This window comes from Pseudomyrmex gracilis, unplaced genomic scaffold (genome assembly GCF_002006095.1).
Source record: "Pseudomyrmex gracilis isolate BER0280 unplaced genomic scaffold, ASM200609v1 scaffold_177, whole genome shotgun sequence".
NCBI lineage: Eukaryota > Metazoa > Arthropoda > Insecta > Hymenoptera > Formicidae > Pseudomyrmex > Pseudomyrmex gracilis.
The window spans coordinates 4597-22171 of record NW_018020761.1 but is presented as its reverse complement, the minus strand read 5'-3'; the positions used below and the strand labels follow the sequence as shown (position 1 = coordinate 22171).

The following is a 17575-nucleotide window of genomic DNA, read 5'->3' as shown; positions in this document are numbered from 1 at the left end:
ATTGTGATAAGAATACCTATACCTGAGCGTTGACTTGAATGTCGTGAAACTAAACTCATGCTGAAATCACTCACGTAGTTTCTGCGTGTCGACGAGAATTTTGACGGGGAGATATACCTATACTGTTCTAATAGCCATTCATATTTTATATACCGAACATTAATGCATTCTCACGTCAAGTAATACACGTGCGAGATCATTGCGACCAAGTAGAAAACCAGGGCGTTGCACATATATTCTGTTTCACGAAAATGTGTGTTACATTGACCATCGTGTGTGAAATAATATAGAAGAAAAGAAGGAATCGAGTTTATTTGTGACGGGAAGGAGGAAAAAACCAAAAATAGAATGAGCTAGAGAGAATCGGCAAACAAACAACAACTGCTATCGCGCATAAATCAAATTGCCTATATGAAACTGTACATGTCCCGTGCCAAAAAAGCATCATCTTTCTTTTCGGTTTACGCTCGAGACTAAACTTCGTACAATAACTCCGTGAGGTATGTAAAGGAGATAATGTAGAGACACTATATTCACAGCCGCCCGATATATTTTAGGTCTTTCATAATCGATAGGCGCAAGACTGCGGTGAATGTTCTTTCACCGTCGTGCCCATCGCTTGACTCTTTGCGATTCATCGGGAAATGCGGTACTCATTAGTGGTAGAGACTGCGACCAATCGAACGATTAAACTGAACAGCTAATCGAGCACAGTTTCATTCAATTTGCGATGTAGCGAAATGTTTCTTCGAAACGTGTAAGATGATTTTTTTTCGAGTCCTCTTTTTTGTCTGTGCGCGCATTAAGTCGAATATGTACGCAAAGAGCTGAAGCGGTAGATTAGATAATAATGCGAACAGTATCGAAGTAAATTTAACGTAAATTCAAAACAGACTGCTGTGTAACAATTTAAATAACAGTTTAACAATCGCGAATTATTATCGCAGAATTTTCTTTGTGACAACAGAATTTGTCACGCAACATATATTTGTGACAAAACTAAATTATAAAATTGATTTATATATTTGAGGAAGTGGTCAAACAGAAGAAACGATTCAATACTGTTCCTAATGATCTAATCGTTAATTTATACATATATATATAAATATAAATATAAATATAAATATAAATATATACACATATATTTATATTTATATTATGTATATAAGTATTTATGAGATTTATATACATAAATATAAATATATATACATGTATGTGTGTGTATGTGTGTGTACATATATATAACACGAGCGGAGTACTTAAACACCCGCGTAAAAAACGAAGAATTAAAGCATGGCTTTTGAAAACGCACCGTGGCGAGAAAATATGAGAGATATTTTTTAGCATAGCATATTTTTCTAAGTACTATTTCAAATGGTGCAACGTCGCCTATATACATGTATATGTCGTCTTACATATATTCGCGAAACGGACGAGGTACGGCTGAATCTGACCGAAGTATACATTGCGAATATGTTTACGTGTTGATACGTTGATGAAACTCGAACGAGGAGAACAACGTATGCGCAAGGCGAGGTTCGAGCGAAAATTAACTAAGCAAAAAGACGAGAGAGAAAGAAAAAGAAAAAAAGAGAAAGAAAAAGAAAAAGAGAAAGAAAAAGAAAAAGAGAAAGAAAAAGAGAAAAAAAAAGAAAGAGTATCGGAAAGAAGACAGAATGAACTGACTATAATATCGAAGAAGTATTATATTGTACATATGTATATTAATGAGCAATGTTCTTCTTAAATGTATATGTGCAATGTTTCGTTACTAATCATCGCATTGGCGGAAAGGCATAGCGATCGGATTTTACGGATATTTCCAAAGAATCGATCAGCGTCCAGCAAAAAATGCATGTGATCTGAAAAATGACGAAAAAAAGTCAAATTCACGAGTGACATCGAGTAATAATTGTACATGAGCGGATATTCGAGATGTGTAACGTGTGTATGCAATTTCGTGAAAAGACGAATTCTTGAATTTGACTTATGATGTGCGTAGCACGGTTGCGAGTCCGTACATCTTTTGTAGAGCCGTTAACCGACACGAAACGATTTCTCGGCACGGCATTTACGTGCAGAATTTCGTGTAAACAATGTGTAATACCTCTCCGATTTGTACATCGAAATAAACGACAGCGCATTTACACTGGCCTATTTCAACGCGTGACTCTGCGAAGTAGCTACAGTTTTTTTTTTTTTTTTTACTGTACAACGCACACGAGGACTCTGATCGCATTCGAAATATCGAACGGTAACGTAAAGATAAGATAAGGAGACGAAGAGCGCGACACAGCACGATGTCGCGAAAGTATAGATATACATTGATTATATATATAGGTGATACATATGTATGTATAATTTATTTTATTCACTAAAGGGTTGTTGCGACCACAAAAGCGTGTGACAAATTAATATTAAAGAAGAACAATTCACGATATATTATAAAATAACTTATATTATTATTATTATTATATACAACAACATATATATATATATATTATATACGTGTAAAATGCGTGTATTCCGATTAACTTAAAATTTTATTGTTAGAGCTTAATCGTAAACGTTAATTTTAAGAGAAAACCAAGAGAATATACGAACGGAGATACGAACGTTCGAAACCAATGCGGAAAAAGATATAAGTGACGAGAAATATTCTGTTTCTGCAAATTGCGCGCTTCTTCGCGAATTTAAATTGTATTCTGCGCATATATGTGTGAGAGATATTCTACACATATATATATATATATATATATTCATATATATATATATATATACACATATATATATTTGTGACATACAAGAGAAAATATGTACAATACGTAAATATTTACTATTTTCCCACTCGTCTCGCTCGGAGAACAGAAAATTTCTCGCAGAAAAATGCTTTTTGGTTGTGATATTTGCGGAGAACAATTTGTGCGGAGAGGCAAGTCTCTTGTAAGACAAGGTGTAGAAAGAGACAGAAAAGAAGAAGACAGATAAACTGAATAAAAGTTATATTTTTCCAGCATTTAATTGTGTGAGAGCATTTACTGCGTCCAACTTTTTTTTTACATATGTACATACACACTTGTGTTTGGTACAAACTCGTTTGTCGTTCAAAGAGAAATGTATTTTTTTCTTCCCGTGCGTTTTTCGATAGTTTTTAACGACTTTGTCACATCGAGAGACCACAGAGTATAAACGAATAATACAATGTTCACGTAAAGAATTTAGGAAATTCTTTTTTTTTTATTCGTCGAGCGTTTCGATTTTGTTGTTATTATAATTTTATATTATATCGGAAATATAAATTGTTTGTACGTTCTCTCTCTCTTAAGCTATTTATATTTATAATGATTTATCCAAGTATATATCTCTCGAAAGATAAGTAAATTATCGAAGATTTATACGTTTTTAAACTTATACACGTTTGCAAAGATTTATATGTTTTTTTAAACTTAAGTAATTTTTTTCCTCATATATTGTAATACATAAGTTACGAATAACTGCTTATATATATATATCTTCCGATAATAATTTTACGCAAAAGCAAGGTACATACGTCTAGATATGTATGCATATATAATGTACTTTTTTTTTTTATAGCACGTGCAATTTTTACAAATTTCCCACGAGAGTTCTTCAACCGTGATTATAACATTACTTGCGCAAATGGCCTTTCTTCGCGTACTTGCTACATTTTCTTTTGAATTGTTTCACCGGCTTCTCACTTTGTCCTCCCGCGTTATCTTTCGCTTTCACATTCTTAGCTTCAAGATCCGTTATCGATCTTCTCGTCTTGCTGTTGACCAGCAGTCTCGCGGATTTTCTAGACGTTTTGATCTTGATCCTCTTCTTTCCCACCTTCTTCTTTTTCTTCTTCTTACGATCCATATTCGCGATTATCGCTTCGGTATCGGCTGACACTTTGATTTTCGGTTGCTGAATGGCAACCGTCACTCTCTCGTACGAATCGTAAAGCACGTCTCCGCAGAACTCGCCGAAGCAATATTCCTCGCCGCACTCTTTGCACGTCTTCACGCTGCTTTCGATTTCTTGCGCGCGATTCTTGCTCCGTCTAATCGGGCTTATCGGTGAACGTCGTTCTTTCATTATGGTTTTCCTTTCCAATTTGCCCATTTCCACCTTCGAAAACACGAAAGAGTCAAGAAAAAATCAGAAAAACAATTGCCAGTTTAGTTAGCTTTTCTTTTTACCAATCTCGAGAACATTTCTTCATCCTGACGAAGTTTCGGTCTGATGGGAGTCAACATTCGCCAATCGATGGCGACTTGTTGCAACGCCTGCAAATCCAATCCTCTCATGTCCGGCGGAACCGGATTCCCGTAAGCCCATTCTCTGTTGATAGCTTCGAGCTCTTTCTTGGTTGCTTTCTTGGAAAACTCTTTGTCGCGGACTTTCGTGTCTTCTCTTTTCACCTTCGTGTAAATTTTAATATTGTTAATTTTATCACACACACACAATGATCAAAAATAAAAAAACAATAAATATCTAGAAAAGCGTTTAACATCTTTTACATAAAAATGTAATTAACACAACATGCAGATAAATTATCACATGTAACACGAGTTTGTTTTGTTCTTATAATAATATCCGAACCTTTTCCGGTTTGATTTTAAATTCCGGACAGTATTCCTTGAGTCGCTGAAACTCCTCGCGAGAGTTGCAAGTCGCTTTGCTCAAATCGGGAATCAAATTCGCGTCCTTTTTGTCGTCTTTCAACAGATCATCCAACTGGAAAGCCATTATCTAAATCTGTAACGCAAGAAAAGCGTTTGAGTTCTTTTCTCACCGTGTGTTCAAAGGAACGAACGTTATAATTCTCGACAAAATCCCCTTTGTATTTTACTCGATTTCACTTTCTACGCAAACGGAAAAAGAAAAACAAAAAAGATGATCGATGATAGAAAAGTCTCGGTGTGTTAAAAGATTTCGGACGCGGCCGGCGAGACCAAACATCGCTCGGAGTCCCACTCGACCTGCTTCATCAAAAGTCCCTGAAAAAAAAACAAACAAACAAACAAACGTCTATTGAAGAAAATATCGCAGCAAAAATCAAATTGTTTTAAACTTTTTATTTTTTTTTCTTTTATGATATTGTTCGCTACGTACGCTTTTCAACGACGACAATTGAGATAAAATCTCTTGCCCGCACCAGACATTAGAGGTATCAGTTTCGGATCGTTTTGCGTGACTCGTCTTATCATTACAAGTATTACTCGGTATTTTATCGGAACGATCCTCGATATTAATCTTTCCGTTTTTGTCGATTCGCAGAGGAACGACGGAATTCAGGCTGTCCATTGACAAATCGGCGTCGTAATTCTCGAGTTTCACTTTACGTCTGATTGCATTTCGATTCTTCGATTTTCCATTATTCGATTTTCGCCTATCGGGCGACGGTGATCTGCGAGCAATAAAGATTGATAATATTTCAATATAAATTTTAACGAAAGTAGTGTATCTCTCTCACGTATTATACACTTCAAATATTCAATTTTATTTTATTTTTCTTTTTTATTATTTTTTCATTTCTATTTTACGAGTTTTTGTATCTTCTCGTACATACAAAGTTTGTGATTAATCTTATTCTCATAATAATAATAATAATAAATATGTTCCTTTAAATTAATTATTTCGTTACTTTTTATGATTTATTTTTGTACCTGGATCCTTCATCGCTGGACTCAACCTGGCGTCTTCTCAGTCGCAATCGTCTCTGATAGTGCGGATCTTTTTCACTTTGCGTTCGATATCGCGTACCTGGACTAAAATCATCAATTATTATTTTCACGCGATACTTATTGTTTTATAATAAATTAATATTTTAAAAAAACCCCAATATTTAAATATTATTCTGTTTTGTTTTTGGTGACATTACCGATTGGCATTCCATCGCGGTCTGGTATCGAGCGTATTTCTGGGCTGCGATTTGGATCGCGAAAGTGTCTTCATAGAGATTTCCTCGCCCACGTTGTTGGTAGACCTTTGAATAATATAATACAGTTACAGTTTTTTGCAATTGATGAATTCGAAAATGATTTACGCCAGCCGAAATGATCAAGCTTCACCAAACACATTCAAGCAGCAAGCTCTAACAAAACGATATCATATATAGATACAGTCTTACAAAAAAAAAACAAAAAGAATCAAATCAACCAGAGAAAACGCTTAATATTCTTTCCAAAAAAAAAAAAACAAAATTATACGAGCGCATTCCACTTACTGCACAAATGTCCTCGCGTGGTTCATTAGTTACTTCGTAACAAAGCGTCCTTACGAGTAAGTAAGCTCGTGTAACTGTACGTTGCAAAAATAAAAACTGTGAAATAAAGATAATTACCGGCAGATACTACCGCATGCAGGAGAGAACACAGTCTCGTCGCTCGGGCTCTAAGAAGCCCGGAAATGCGACATCGAGGTCGCGTTCGGGCGACTCACTTTTCAACGTTTTTTCGGCTGGCGTTTGTCGTGTCCTTTCTGTCCTTCGTGGTGTCTTCTTCCCTGATCGATTGATCCTGCAACTTATCGCGCAGCTCCTGAAGATCAGATTCCACGTCGGTCTGCGTGCCGAAGTCACGTCCGGCCGGTGTTCTGTACTTGCTCGGCGTCAACAGTCTGTTCTCCACGACGACCGACGCGGTGTCTCTCAAAGATTTTCTGGAAGAATTCCTGGCGCTTCCGTTCTTCCTCAGAATCGTGTTCAGACCCAGAGACAAATAATCCGCCGTGTTCTCCGCGAATCTGCGCGGGCTCGGCGTCATCACCAAGTTCACCAGCTGCAGATTGGCTCTGCTCAGAATATCCGGATCCTCCAGCCTGCCGCTCAACACGATCGCCACGTCCTTGCTCACGGGAACTTGAAGGGACTTCAGATTCAGATCTAACGTATTTTCCTCGGACTTGTTCAATCGAGTGGATCGCGGACTTGTGCAGATTTCCTTCGAATTCTTGTCGTTCTCGCTTTCTCGTTGGTTGTCGATTTTTTTAACGTCTTTCGGGCTGGGAGTATAGTTGACGATCTGCTCGGGAGTATGGTTGACGATTGAACTCGAGCTTTGCGATTGCGAACAGTTCTGTTCTTCGCGTATGCCGTTCGCAATTGCGTTAGATTCAGCAGAAGACCGCGTTATTACGTCGGCATTTTCGTCCGCGTGTTCCTCTCGTTTCCGCCGAATTTTCTTCTCTTCCTTTGCCAGTCTCTCTGCAGCTTCCAACACCTCACGCATCGCCTGCGCCTTCTTCAGCTTCGCCGCTTCTTTCTCGCGCAACAGTCGCTGCTCTTCTTCGAATCTACATAATACGACACATATCGAATATTTATATTGCAAAAACTTACATAAAATATCTTGTGTTTTACCTTTCTTTTTCTCTCTCTTGTTCGCGTCTGATACGTTCATCTTCCAATTTTTCTTCCCTCATCCGCCGCTCTTTTTCTTCCTTCCTCTGCCTGTCCTTCTCTTCGAGCTGCTGCTTAATGGCGTTCTGTAGCTCTAACGCCTTCTGTCGTCTCGCCTCTCGTTCTTGAAGGATATTCGCGTCCGTCGGAATGTTCTGACCTCGAAGATAGGACACTTTGTTCGTATCGGAGCCCGTTGAACCGGTCGTCGAACTATCCGGACTGCTCGCGCTATCATGATTGATCACCAGAACCTTAACAGAGAGATAAGTAACATTGCGAGATGATAAAATAACGTAAGATGGTTCCTTCTTGGATAATTTCCAAGTATGTATATAGCATCACAGACATTCAACAAGTTCTCTAGTAGTTCTCATTACTTGACTCGAATGTCCTAATCTTGATAACCAGGAAGGCGGCGGTGGATCGTCTCTCGCCGCGTCTTGATAGATACTGCCCCACCTCGGCCTGTTGAGTTCGCAAATTCTACCGGGCGAGATCCTTCTCGAGGGCGGCAGTGAACTTTCCGGGGTGGTGCAGTAAGGATTCTGCCACATTTTCTCCGTCATTTCCATTCTGACTGTTGCTTTTCCATCAGCCAAAGATCCTTAAATAAAAAAAAAAAAAAAAAAAATTGTCATTTTTTATGTGGATTTTTTTCAAAGAGTAAAATTTGTTTCTATAATAACGTACTTCGTCCCGCCTGCGGTACGTCCGCGGAATCGCTAGCGTAGCCGGAAGTTTCGCCCTCGCGTTCCTCGCCCGGTGAGCCGTAATGATGAGACTCCTTTTGATTATCGCGACGCTCGTTAGACCGATGACGTTGATATTCCTGTTTTTGCGATCTATGCGGCTGGTAATGCGAGCCATCCACGCCGAGGTCACGCTGTTGTTCCTTAGAAAACAAGAAACGATAAGACGTCCTTTTGGAAGTAGCGATCGCGTGATTCGGGACAAAAGTTCCGGCTTTCGTGGCTCAGGGTAGGAATTATGTTCCTTCGTTTGTGTGTGTGCTATATACATTGCGGCTGAATATGGCGGAAGATTGCCGCCGTGCCAGTCGGAGACGTCGGCGCGCTACGTAAATCGTATACATGATCTGGTTCTTATTTTTAACCGTTTCATAAATACAAAAAACCGGAATATGCATTTTTCTGTGATGATTGAATAAAAATACGTGTAACGTATGTGAAATGTCGATTTATAAATTATTTATTCCCACTATAGTTTTTAATACGGAAAAAAACTTGACTTGAGGAACGCAACGAATAAATAATAAAAATAATATACTTTATAAAAATAATAATTAACATAATATAATGTATAATAATTATATTATATTTATAATTGTAAAATTTATTATCCGCGCTTTGCGCATTTCCTCTATAAGGAATTGTTGAATATTCAAATGCGGAGTAATTGAGTCCAAGCATAAAATAAATTTTAGTTGGGGTAACAACCGTGATAAAATCGAATTCGTGCGTTTTGTGTCGTGTGAAACAATTCCGGCAATCGACTTTTGTACGTAATCGGGGGTTAGAGAGTTGGACTTATGTAAGTGTCCACTGGCCGTTCTCAAGTTTGAAAGCAAGGTGTATAGCCTTGAGGTCAGCGAACCTTATCGCGCGATTACAATCGATTTGCCAGACTGCCTTACTTTTGCTTTCCCCCACAGAAAAGGGCAATGTACTATTGAATGTGGTTAATCTTACAAAATTGCTATAACAAAACAAAGTTGTCGATTTTACTCTCGACACTCGGAATTCGAAAAAAAAGTTGTTTCCACGTTTCCGAATGGATACGCAATCTCAATATTGCACTTGTTCAAATATATCGTAATTTGTAGAAAAATCTCAAATATTTTGATATACAGAGATCGAGAGCCTAAGCGCGAAACATTAATATAATAAAAAATCTCATATTTTTTACATTAAGTTGCACATATATTTTTTTATCAAATACCTTCATTACATAAATAGATAAAAATCTGTAGTTCGTTCACTATTCGATTATTTAGCTATGAAATTGACAGCGAGTTATTGTTACACGCGAGTAAGCTCGCCGTGGTAAACGATCAATTATTTAAGTAAGCAATATACAACGCGTGATATTCAAAACTTTTATTTGTCGCGAGACCGTCGTAAGCGTGAAGTTATTAATAGTCTAATCGATTTCTGTTTGGAATTTCGTGTCAAAAGAAATTTCACGGTAAAATATTACCGTGTCTCGACGAGTAAAATGAAAACCGTGATGTAAAATGCATCAAAACTCATAAGATTGCAAAAAGATTTGCTAGAATAGCAAGAAATTAGTCATTATATGACAAGCAAAACAAATGTGCTAAGGCTATTGCCAACAAAACGTTTTGTTGATGAAACACACATTCAGTAGACTCAACAAATGTTTCTTGCTGGCAGTATAATATAGCAGAACTTTTTTTTCCGTGTGTTGTTATGTTTTTTTGACAAATAATTAAAAAATATTAAAATCCTTGTCTTTTTTATCAAATTTAATTTCTTTTACTATAATATATAGTCTAATTAAATAGAAAATATAGCGAGAAACATATATTAAGAATACGTACCAACTGGCACAAGTACTGCTGTTGCTCTTTGCTAAAAATAGGCGGCAAACTGGGACTCCTTCGTCTGATTTGCAATGGATTCGCCTGATTTCGCAGATTTATTAAACTGCCGCCGTTGTAATCAAGGCATTTAAGATTGGTATTGCCGTTTCCGGAACTTTCCGTCGCCAGACTTTTCAAACTGACGGTGCTTCCGTAATGTCCGGTTGCACGGAAGGGTTGCACGGAAGGTTTTTCCTTTATTTCCCCCAAGGACAGTCTGGCGTCGTTTGAGTAAGTACTGCGTGACGAATTTTATTTTTAATCGTAAATATCATTGCAAATAACAAATTTACAAATAACAAGTTTAATATAAATCAATTATTTATGTGTTAATATAAATCAAATCAATTAGTCATTTATCAATTTGAAAAACTATATATATATATATATATGTATATATGTGTTCGATAAAATGACATATATTTTTTTAAGAACTGAGTAAAATACAATTACAATTTGAGAATTATTATATCCAATAACAGATATATAATAGATATAAATAATTGTATCCAGTAACAATAATACACGTATTTATTTTGTTTTCACAATCTTACCGAATATGGGTGCGGTAGTTGTTATTTGATTTTAGAGGTCCCCAATTAATTCCAAGACGAGCCATTTCTTCTGTATAAAATCGATACAAAAATGCTTCTCGTAGATATCGTTTCATGTAATATAACAAATAAAAAAAAGTGTGTGGTATAAAATATAATAAAAAAATATAAATGTGTGTAACTGTGTGCAATGTATTATTTTTTATTACAATAAACTCAATACTTCGGAAAAAATTTGATAATAATTTTATTGAAAATTCTAATCAACATAATTGTACTATGTGTACTTGATAATTTTTACCTACCTCTTTCCTTTGCCCACTGAAGTCTTTTCTGTTCCACCAGCGATGTTCTTCCGGTCATCCTCGCACGCGATTCCCGCGAGAAGATCACGTACCGGACAACGCGCGACAACAACGACGGACGATCAAAAAAGGCAAAAGAAGGTCCTAAACTAAACCCTTACCCATCTTCATTGTGTTTCTCGATTGCCTACCTATTCGGGAATCAGCAACCATCAGCGGAAATTCCCACGAATAACATTTAGCGCAAGACCGAATGTCTCATTTGAACTTTTATTTTCCAAAACATCTCTTTTTTCGGGATACCGCTATTTTGTTATCAAAATTCTTTAACATATCATCCTTCAAAATGTACTTTTTTGTTTATCTGAAAAAATTATTTTGTTCCTTATAACATATCAAAACAATTTAACAGTTTTAATTACACATGTATTTACAAGATGCAAGTTAAAAATGTTTTGATTAAAAAATTTTGTTTTATTTAATTATTACTTGTAATTTAAAATTTGTTAATCATTGTATTAAATTACCAAATTCTTGGAAGAACTTGGCGGAACAGGACCGACATTCTTAGAACTCTTCAAGTAAATCAACTCTTGTAACAATTTAGTACGACCTACTTTTTGATTATCAACTGGTCTGTCACGTGTAGTCTTTTATCCGGGTTTCGCGAATAAAAATACGGAAGTGTACGTTTTTCTTGTTACTTTCTCAACAGTGAAGTTCCGCGACAGTCTTCTACGGAAGACGGTTGTCCGATTCTCCGGATGGTCCCGTACGACTCCTCGTCAATATTTACGCGAGACTGCGGTAGGAACCAATATTTGCTGCACGCTTTACCTAATACGAGGAGGGACGTACTACCTTAGGAAGAAACCGGACACGACGTGGGTGTCGCGTACAATTCGATCGTACGTTACCATAGGAACTATCGTGCCGCGAGTCGACCGCGAGTTGCGCTCCCTTGCACCGTGTCTCCAGGGTCGATAATATTGACCGCAACGATAAGGGGGATAATGACCTCTACTTTCGCGGTCAGAGATAACATTGCCGTCGACGAGGAAAATCGATCCAAAATTAATCAGCATCTGTAAAACTATTGATCACGCGTATATAGAATTGATGCCAAAACTGTGACATGTTTCGCCAATGCTGTGCCAGCTTTCAAATTTCAAAGTCGTAAAGAGGTTTTGAAAGCAAACAATCAAACTAAAATTTATTAAGAACTGTAGAACTGTTAATTGCTAACGAGTATAGAATTGATGTTAGAACTTTGATTTTTCGAAAATTTTGTGTCTCAGATTTAATGCAAATGATAAAAAGAACGTTAAATTGCGTTTTACGCAGTTTGAAATTGTGTTGACAGAGTTGTAGCAATGCAAGTAACTACGTATTTACAGTAAAATAGACGCAATACAAATTTAAATAAATTGAATGACATGTATACATGCTAGAGGTTCGCCAAATCTGAATTTGAGATCTTTCTTTGGAAGATATTCCGATCAAAAAAAAAACATTTACTTTTGGATCGCAGTAATGATTTAGTCGAGATAACTAAATCATTTTATAGAAAAATATAAAATAATATTTCTGTTTTGTATTTTTTGTTGTAGTTTATATTGCACCAGATACGATTAAAAACGATTTTAAATTATTTTTTGTTTGTATGTAAAAGTAAGAAGTAGCACATCACAGTTAGCATTCGTTTAGGTTAAAACGAATCTTCTATTAATCTCTTTTGTCACACATATTTTTAACTAGTACAAAAAAGAAACAAAAACTTCAGACGTCCAGTAAATTTCAACATCACATCACGTGATATCTAACAAATGTTGCATAGAGTTTTTGTGTGAAATACAGAAAATTGATTTATATTTATAACTTAAAACTGAGCTTACTAAAAGACATCAGAAATAAATATAATATAGTTTTGAAGAATTCTTTCTTATCGAAGTAAAATTAATAAAATTGTAAGTATTTTGTACAGGTATTTTGAAAGGCAATTCCAATTCTATTATATTAAAAAAATGCAAACCATTAAGATAAAAAATAATTAATAATAAACAAGAAGAAGATAATGTCTAATTATTTCTGTTTGCCAAGTCTGTGCAATCAGAAATTGTTTGCGGGGTACAAAAGAATCTTTCTTATTTTATAAATTTCTTCACACAAGTTAAGTTGTCCAATATGTATATTTATATTTTAGTGTACAACTGAAGAAGACTTCAACAATAAAGTCGAAACGTTTTGTTCATAATGCAAAATTGTTTGATATTGCATTACACCCTGCACTGGCTTGTAACAGCCGATTTTATTAACGTACTTTTTGATTAAAAACCTTATTGGTACTATATTGTCACTTAATATGTCTCACAATAATAATCATAGCACTTTGATGAACAAAAATAACATTTGAATGGTATTCTCCCTATTATTGGGAGGAAATAATTGTTACGTACTACAAGTAAACGCTTTACACTTCCAGAACGTGGATTATCTAATAATGGCTTGAAACCTTTTATATCAGATTGGAAACAAGACATCCGGCATATACAGCAAAATTTGCTATTGTCTAAGTATCTGACCAATTTAGATGGTAAAGTATTGTATGATATCCTGCAAAACAATAAATTTATTCTCATTTTATAAATATTAAATTAGTAACTGTGTGTGTATAAAATAACATAGTCAACTAATAAAATATACAACACCTGTATTTTTTCACTGCTTTAGCTGCTAAATCCATCAGGCTCACCACTTTTGGAGTAGGTGATGTATAATCATCAAACCGATAATCGAATTTAGCACACAACATTTCCAATTCCATCCCTCTCATACTCCCTGGTAAATATAACAGAGGATTATACACCACATTCAACCTTGCTAAATGTTGCAAAGTTCCGATAATTTGCGGTAATTTTCTTAACAAATTGCAGGAAACGTCTAAGCTTATTAAACTTTGTAGCTTTCCAATTTGCAGTGGCAATTCAGTGAGCTAAATGACAATAATAAATAAAAATGAATAATGAATTATTAATCACTAACTCATAATAAAAAACAATAAAAGTGTGTTTCACATAAAACTTTATCAGTTGTATGTGCCGTCTTATAGTTATAATATACCACAACTTACATTATTGTTATCTATGTATAATTCTTTCAGGCTCTGCGAAATAGCAGTTTGCTCCATCCATTCCCATTTAGCGATCTCTAAACAAGTGTTTCCAAGGCAATTGTATGATAACAACAGCTTATAAAGATGTGGCAAAGTACCTAACTCCTTTGGGAGAAACGAGATCTGATTGTTTGTTAGGATAAGTTCTCGTAGAGTATGGAAAGTAGGAGTACATAAGAGTACTCGGGGATGAATTTTCGTTATGTTGCGTTTGCAGAAATTAAGTCTTTTGTTTGTTCTAGGAAAACTTTCTCTAGATGAATATTTTCTTTTTTTTTCTACAATTTCTGTGATTTCTGATGTAAAGTCAATTTCTATGGATGACAGTTTTTTGTAAACTGAATACCAATGTCCATCAGCCATCAACTTCACAAGATGAAAAAATTGTTCAAGAGAATGATGATCAGTATTGAAAACTACAAGAGTGTGAAATGGATTTTCAAAATATATTCTAAAATTATTATTACAGAACATTACATCTGGAATCAACGGGATTATACATTCTACGTTTCTTCTAATCTCATAAAGATCTTTCCTTCTGATCTGTAAAATAAACATGCTCGTTTAATTGGTAAATAATAAGTAGAACCGATTCTGACAATAATTAATATTTAAAGGAAAAAAGACACAAGCACTTAAAATTCTGGTTTAGAATTATTTAGTAATTACTCGTATGTATTAGGTGAGTACCAAAAAGTTGTGATCTCAATTTATCATTGGTTTTAATGATGAATCAGTCATGAACTTTGTATTCATAACGCATAAATTGGTTAATGAGAACCTACGTTGGATGTTCGTGCGGAATCAATATATAAATTTTATATTTATCAATATATATATATATATATATATAATTTTATATTTCTTTGTTTAAAGTTTACACGTAAGTTTTGAATTAAAATTGAAATTTGTAAGTTCATATAAAATGCTGGATTTGCATCAACTATGAGAAGTGCCTGTTTACATTGAAACATTATCAAAGTAAAAAAATTGAAAAAAATTAATCTTCGAATCTTACCGTATGCGAAATACGAATAATTATAATAAGTAAGATCATACCGCGACACACTCGAATAAACTACAAAATTATCCGAGGCACTCACACACGAATAAAATAGAATATAAAGTTCACAACACACACATTCGAAACATAAAGGGCTCACAAGAAAAAGACAAAAAGAGTAAAACCATTATAAAAAATATCAATGAATAAAAGAATTACATGGCTCGACGATAAATTACACGACATTCACAATCGGAAGAACAAACACGAAATAAATAAAGTAATTAATGATAAATCGGACATAAAATTTGTATTTACCTAACAGATAAGATTACCCCAATAGGAAAACATTTATGGAATTATGTGACAAAATCTTGCGTGAAAATCGTGATTCGCAGTTATTTAGATATATTTTGAGAAATAGATGAAAAATATTGATCTTTTATGAAATATTTGTAACTGTTTGTAAACTTGATTTTCAAATACTATTTTGGTAAAACACTAACGATATGGCGAATCATCTTAGCAGTATATTCTTTAATTAGGTACTGAAAGAAGCACACTACATAAATATCTTAATATTTTATTTTTGTAGGTTGACACTATATTGCTTATTAGCGTTCAAATGTAAGTAAACTGAACTTTCGGGAATGCTTGTTAAGTATTTTAAAATAATCAGTTAACATTTTCGAACCAATTTGCTAATTTTTGACAAATATTATTTCCAAAATTGTATTCTGACTGTTGTGTTATGGCGAATCGTCTTTCAATCAATTTTTCGTCACTTTATGATGCTATTTTTGTGCAATATTTTCACAATTTGTTTATTGTGGTAGTTTATCTGATACAGTTTAAAAAGCTTGATAAAAGAGAAAAAGAAAAAAATAAAGAACTTGCATAATCTATAATCTATACATATACATTACCAAATATTTGACTTGATCCTTTTTTTCTGGCTTCCAAAGTAAATATGCTTCTATTTTATAAGAGTCTACCTTTTTCTCAAAAGACAATACAGAACGTGTCGGTTTTGTTGCATAACCTGAGTTTCTGTCGATTAAGTAAACAGTGCAATTAAAGTTCATTTTATATTCTCCGTCTACTAATTGAACACTGTAATTCGAGTTCATTTTATATTCTCTGTCGACTAAGTGAACAATGCAATTCAAGTTTATTTTATATTATCTTTCGTCTGTGTATTAAACAAAGTGTGATTATCTCCAACGTGAAAACTGTAAAATGCAATGGTTTACCAATCAGTACTTATATGTATATATTTATAAAACAAATAGGGTTAAACTAAGAGAAATGCTGAGAAAGGCGAGGATTGGAGAACAGTTAAGAAAAAGAATCATGGAGACCTATAAAGAAACGAAAAACAAAGTGAAAGTAGGAAAAGGAAAGTCGGAGGAGTTCTGGACGAGAAGTGAAGTCAGACAGGGATGTCCTATGAGCCCAACACTGTTCAACGTGTATATGATGGATTTGGAAGCAGAAATGAGGAAAGAGCAATTTGGTGGAGTTTCAATAGGTAAAGAAAAAGTCTGGACGATTACTTACGCGGATGACATTGTGCTGCTGGCAAGGAGCGAACAAGAACTGAAGAATATGATGAGAAGGTTCAGGAAGTATTTAGAAAGAAAAGGAATGATTTTAAGCCCAGAAAAGTCAAAAGTGATGGTGTTTGAGAGAGGAAAAGAAAAAAAAAGGACGAGAAGGTGGAACTGGAGAGAAGAAAGAATAGAGGAGGTGAAGGAGATAAGGTATTTAGGATACTTACTACAGAAAAACGGAGGAGCAGAGAAACATGTGGAGGAAAGAATGAGAAGAGCGGTGATCGCGATGAAGCAGACGTGGAGCATTGGGGAAAGACTATTTAAAGAGGACTACAGAAGAAGGATGAAGATGTACAACGCTTTGGTGGGTAGTGTGACATTATATGGCGCAGAAATATGGGGGTGGAAGAAGAAAGAAAGACTGGATAAAGTGACGAGAAAATACATAAAGTGGATACTGGGATTGGATAGAAGAACGCCGAATTATATTGTAAAAGAGGAGACAAAAATGAAGGAACTAAGACTGGAGGCCATAAAAAGAACGGTGAAATATGAAGAGAAGGCACGGCAGTCGAAAAAGAAGCTAGTGGTAGAGTGCATGAAAGAAATAGAGAGAGAGGAAGAAAGAGGGGAAGAAAGTAGGTGGGAGAAATGGAGAAAAGAGGTGATGAAAGACGTGGGTATTAGCAAGAAGGAGTTGAAAAAGAAGAGAGAGAGGGAGGAGATGAAGGAGATAATGCAAGAAATAGTAGAGAAAATAAAAACGAAAGATAAGGAGAAAAGAAGGAAAAAGATGGAGGAATCGAGGTACAACGTCAGCTACAAAAAGCAAGAACAGAAGCAGTACCGGCATACTTAAGAGGAAAGAAAAGCAAGAAAGAAAGGACAAGGATAGCAAGATACAGATGCGGGAACGAAATGAAAGGGAACCAACACTGGCTAACAGAGGAG

General features: G+C 35.2%; 3 protein-coding genes across 4 annotated transcripts; all 3 read right to left on the bottom strand.

Moving 5' to 3' along the window:
• Window positions 1-2189: 2189 nt before the first annotated feature.
• On the bottom strand, window positions 2190-4773 carry LOC109857873. Its single transcript, XM_020434633.1, has 3 exons — window positions 4609-4773; window positions 4206-4427; window positions 2190-4134 (listed from the first exon to the last, which is right to left on the bottom strand). The coding sequence occupies exons 1-3, from the start codon at window positions 4753-4755 to the stop codon at window positions 3649-3651; spliced, it is 855 nt and encodes a 284-aa protein (XP_020290222.1). The 5' UTR covers window positions 4756-4773; the 3' UTR covers window positions 2190-3648.
• Window positions 4774-4913: 140 nt separating this feature from the next.
• On the bottom strand, window positions 4914-11734 carry LOC109857872 (trichohyalin). 2 transcript variants are annotated; one of them, XM_020434631.1, is made up of 12 exons: window positions 11421-11734; window positions 10894-11257; window positions 10589-10658; window positions 9993-10272; window positions 8102-8303; window positions 7789-8015; window positions 7370-7662; window positions 6451-7302; window positions 5891-5995; window positions 5676-5777; window positions 5122-5416; window positions 4914-5006 (listed from the first exon to the last, which is right to left on the bottom strand). In XM_020434631.1, the coding sequence occupies exons 2-12, from the start codon at window positions 10949-10951 to the stop codon at window positions 4932-4934; spliced, it is 2559 nt and encodes an 852-aa protein (XP_020290220.1). In that variant the 5' UTR covers window positions 10952-11257; window positions 11421-11734; the 3' UTR covers window positions 4914-4931. The 2 variants fall into 2 exon arrangements, with proteins under 2 accessions (XP_020290220.1, XP_020290221.1); XM_020434632.1 differs by having other exon boundaries at window positions 11511-11734.
• A 1495-nt stretch (window positions 11735-13229) lies between these two features.
• Window positions 13230-14567, bottom strand: LOC109857887 (plant intracellular Ras-group-related LRR protein 7-like). The gene is made up of 5 exons (XM_020434657.1): window positions 14543-14567; window positions 14024-14481; window positions 13602-13885; window positions 13350-13506; window positions 13230-13238 (listed from the first exon to the last, which is right to left on the bottom strand). The coding sequence occupies exons 1-5, from the start codon at window positions 14565-14567 to the stop codon at window positions 13230-13232; spliced, it is 933 nt and encodes a 310-aa protein (XP_020290246.1).
• Window positions 14568-17575: the final 3008 nt, after the last annotated feature.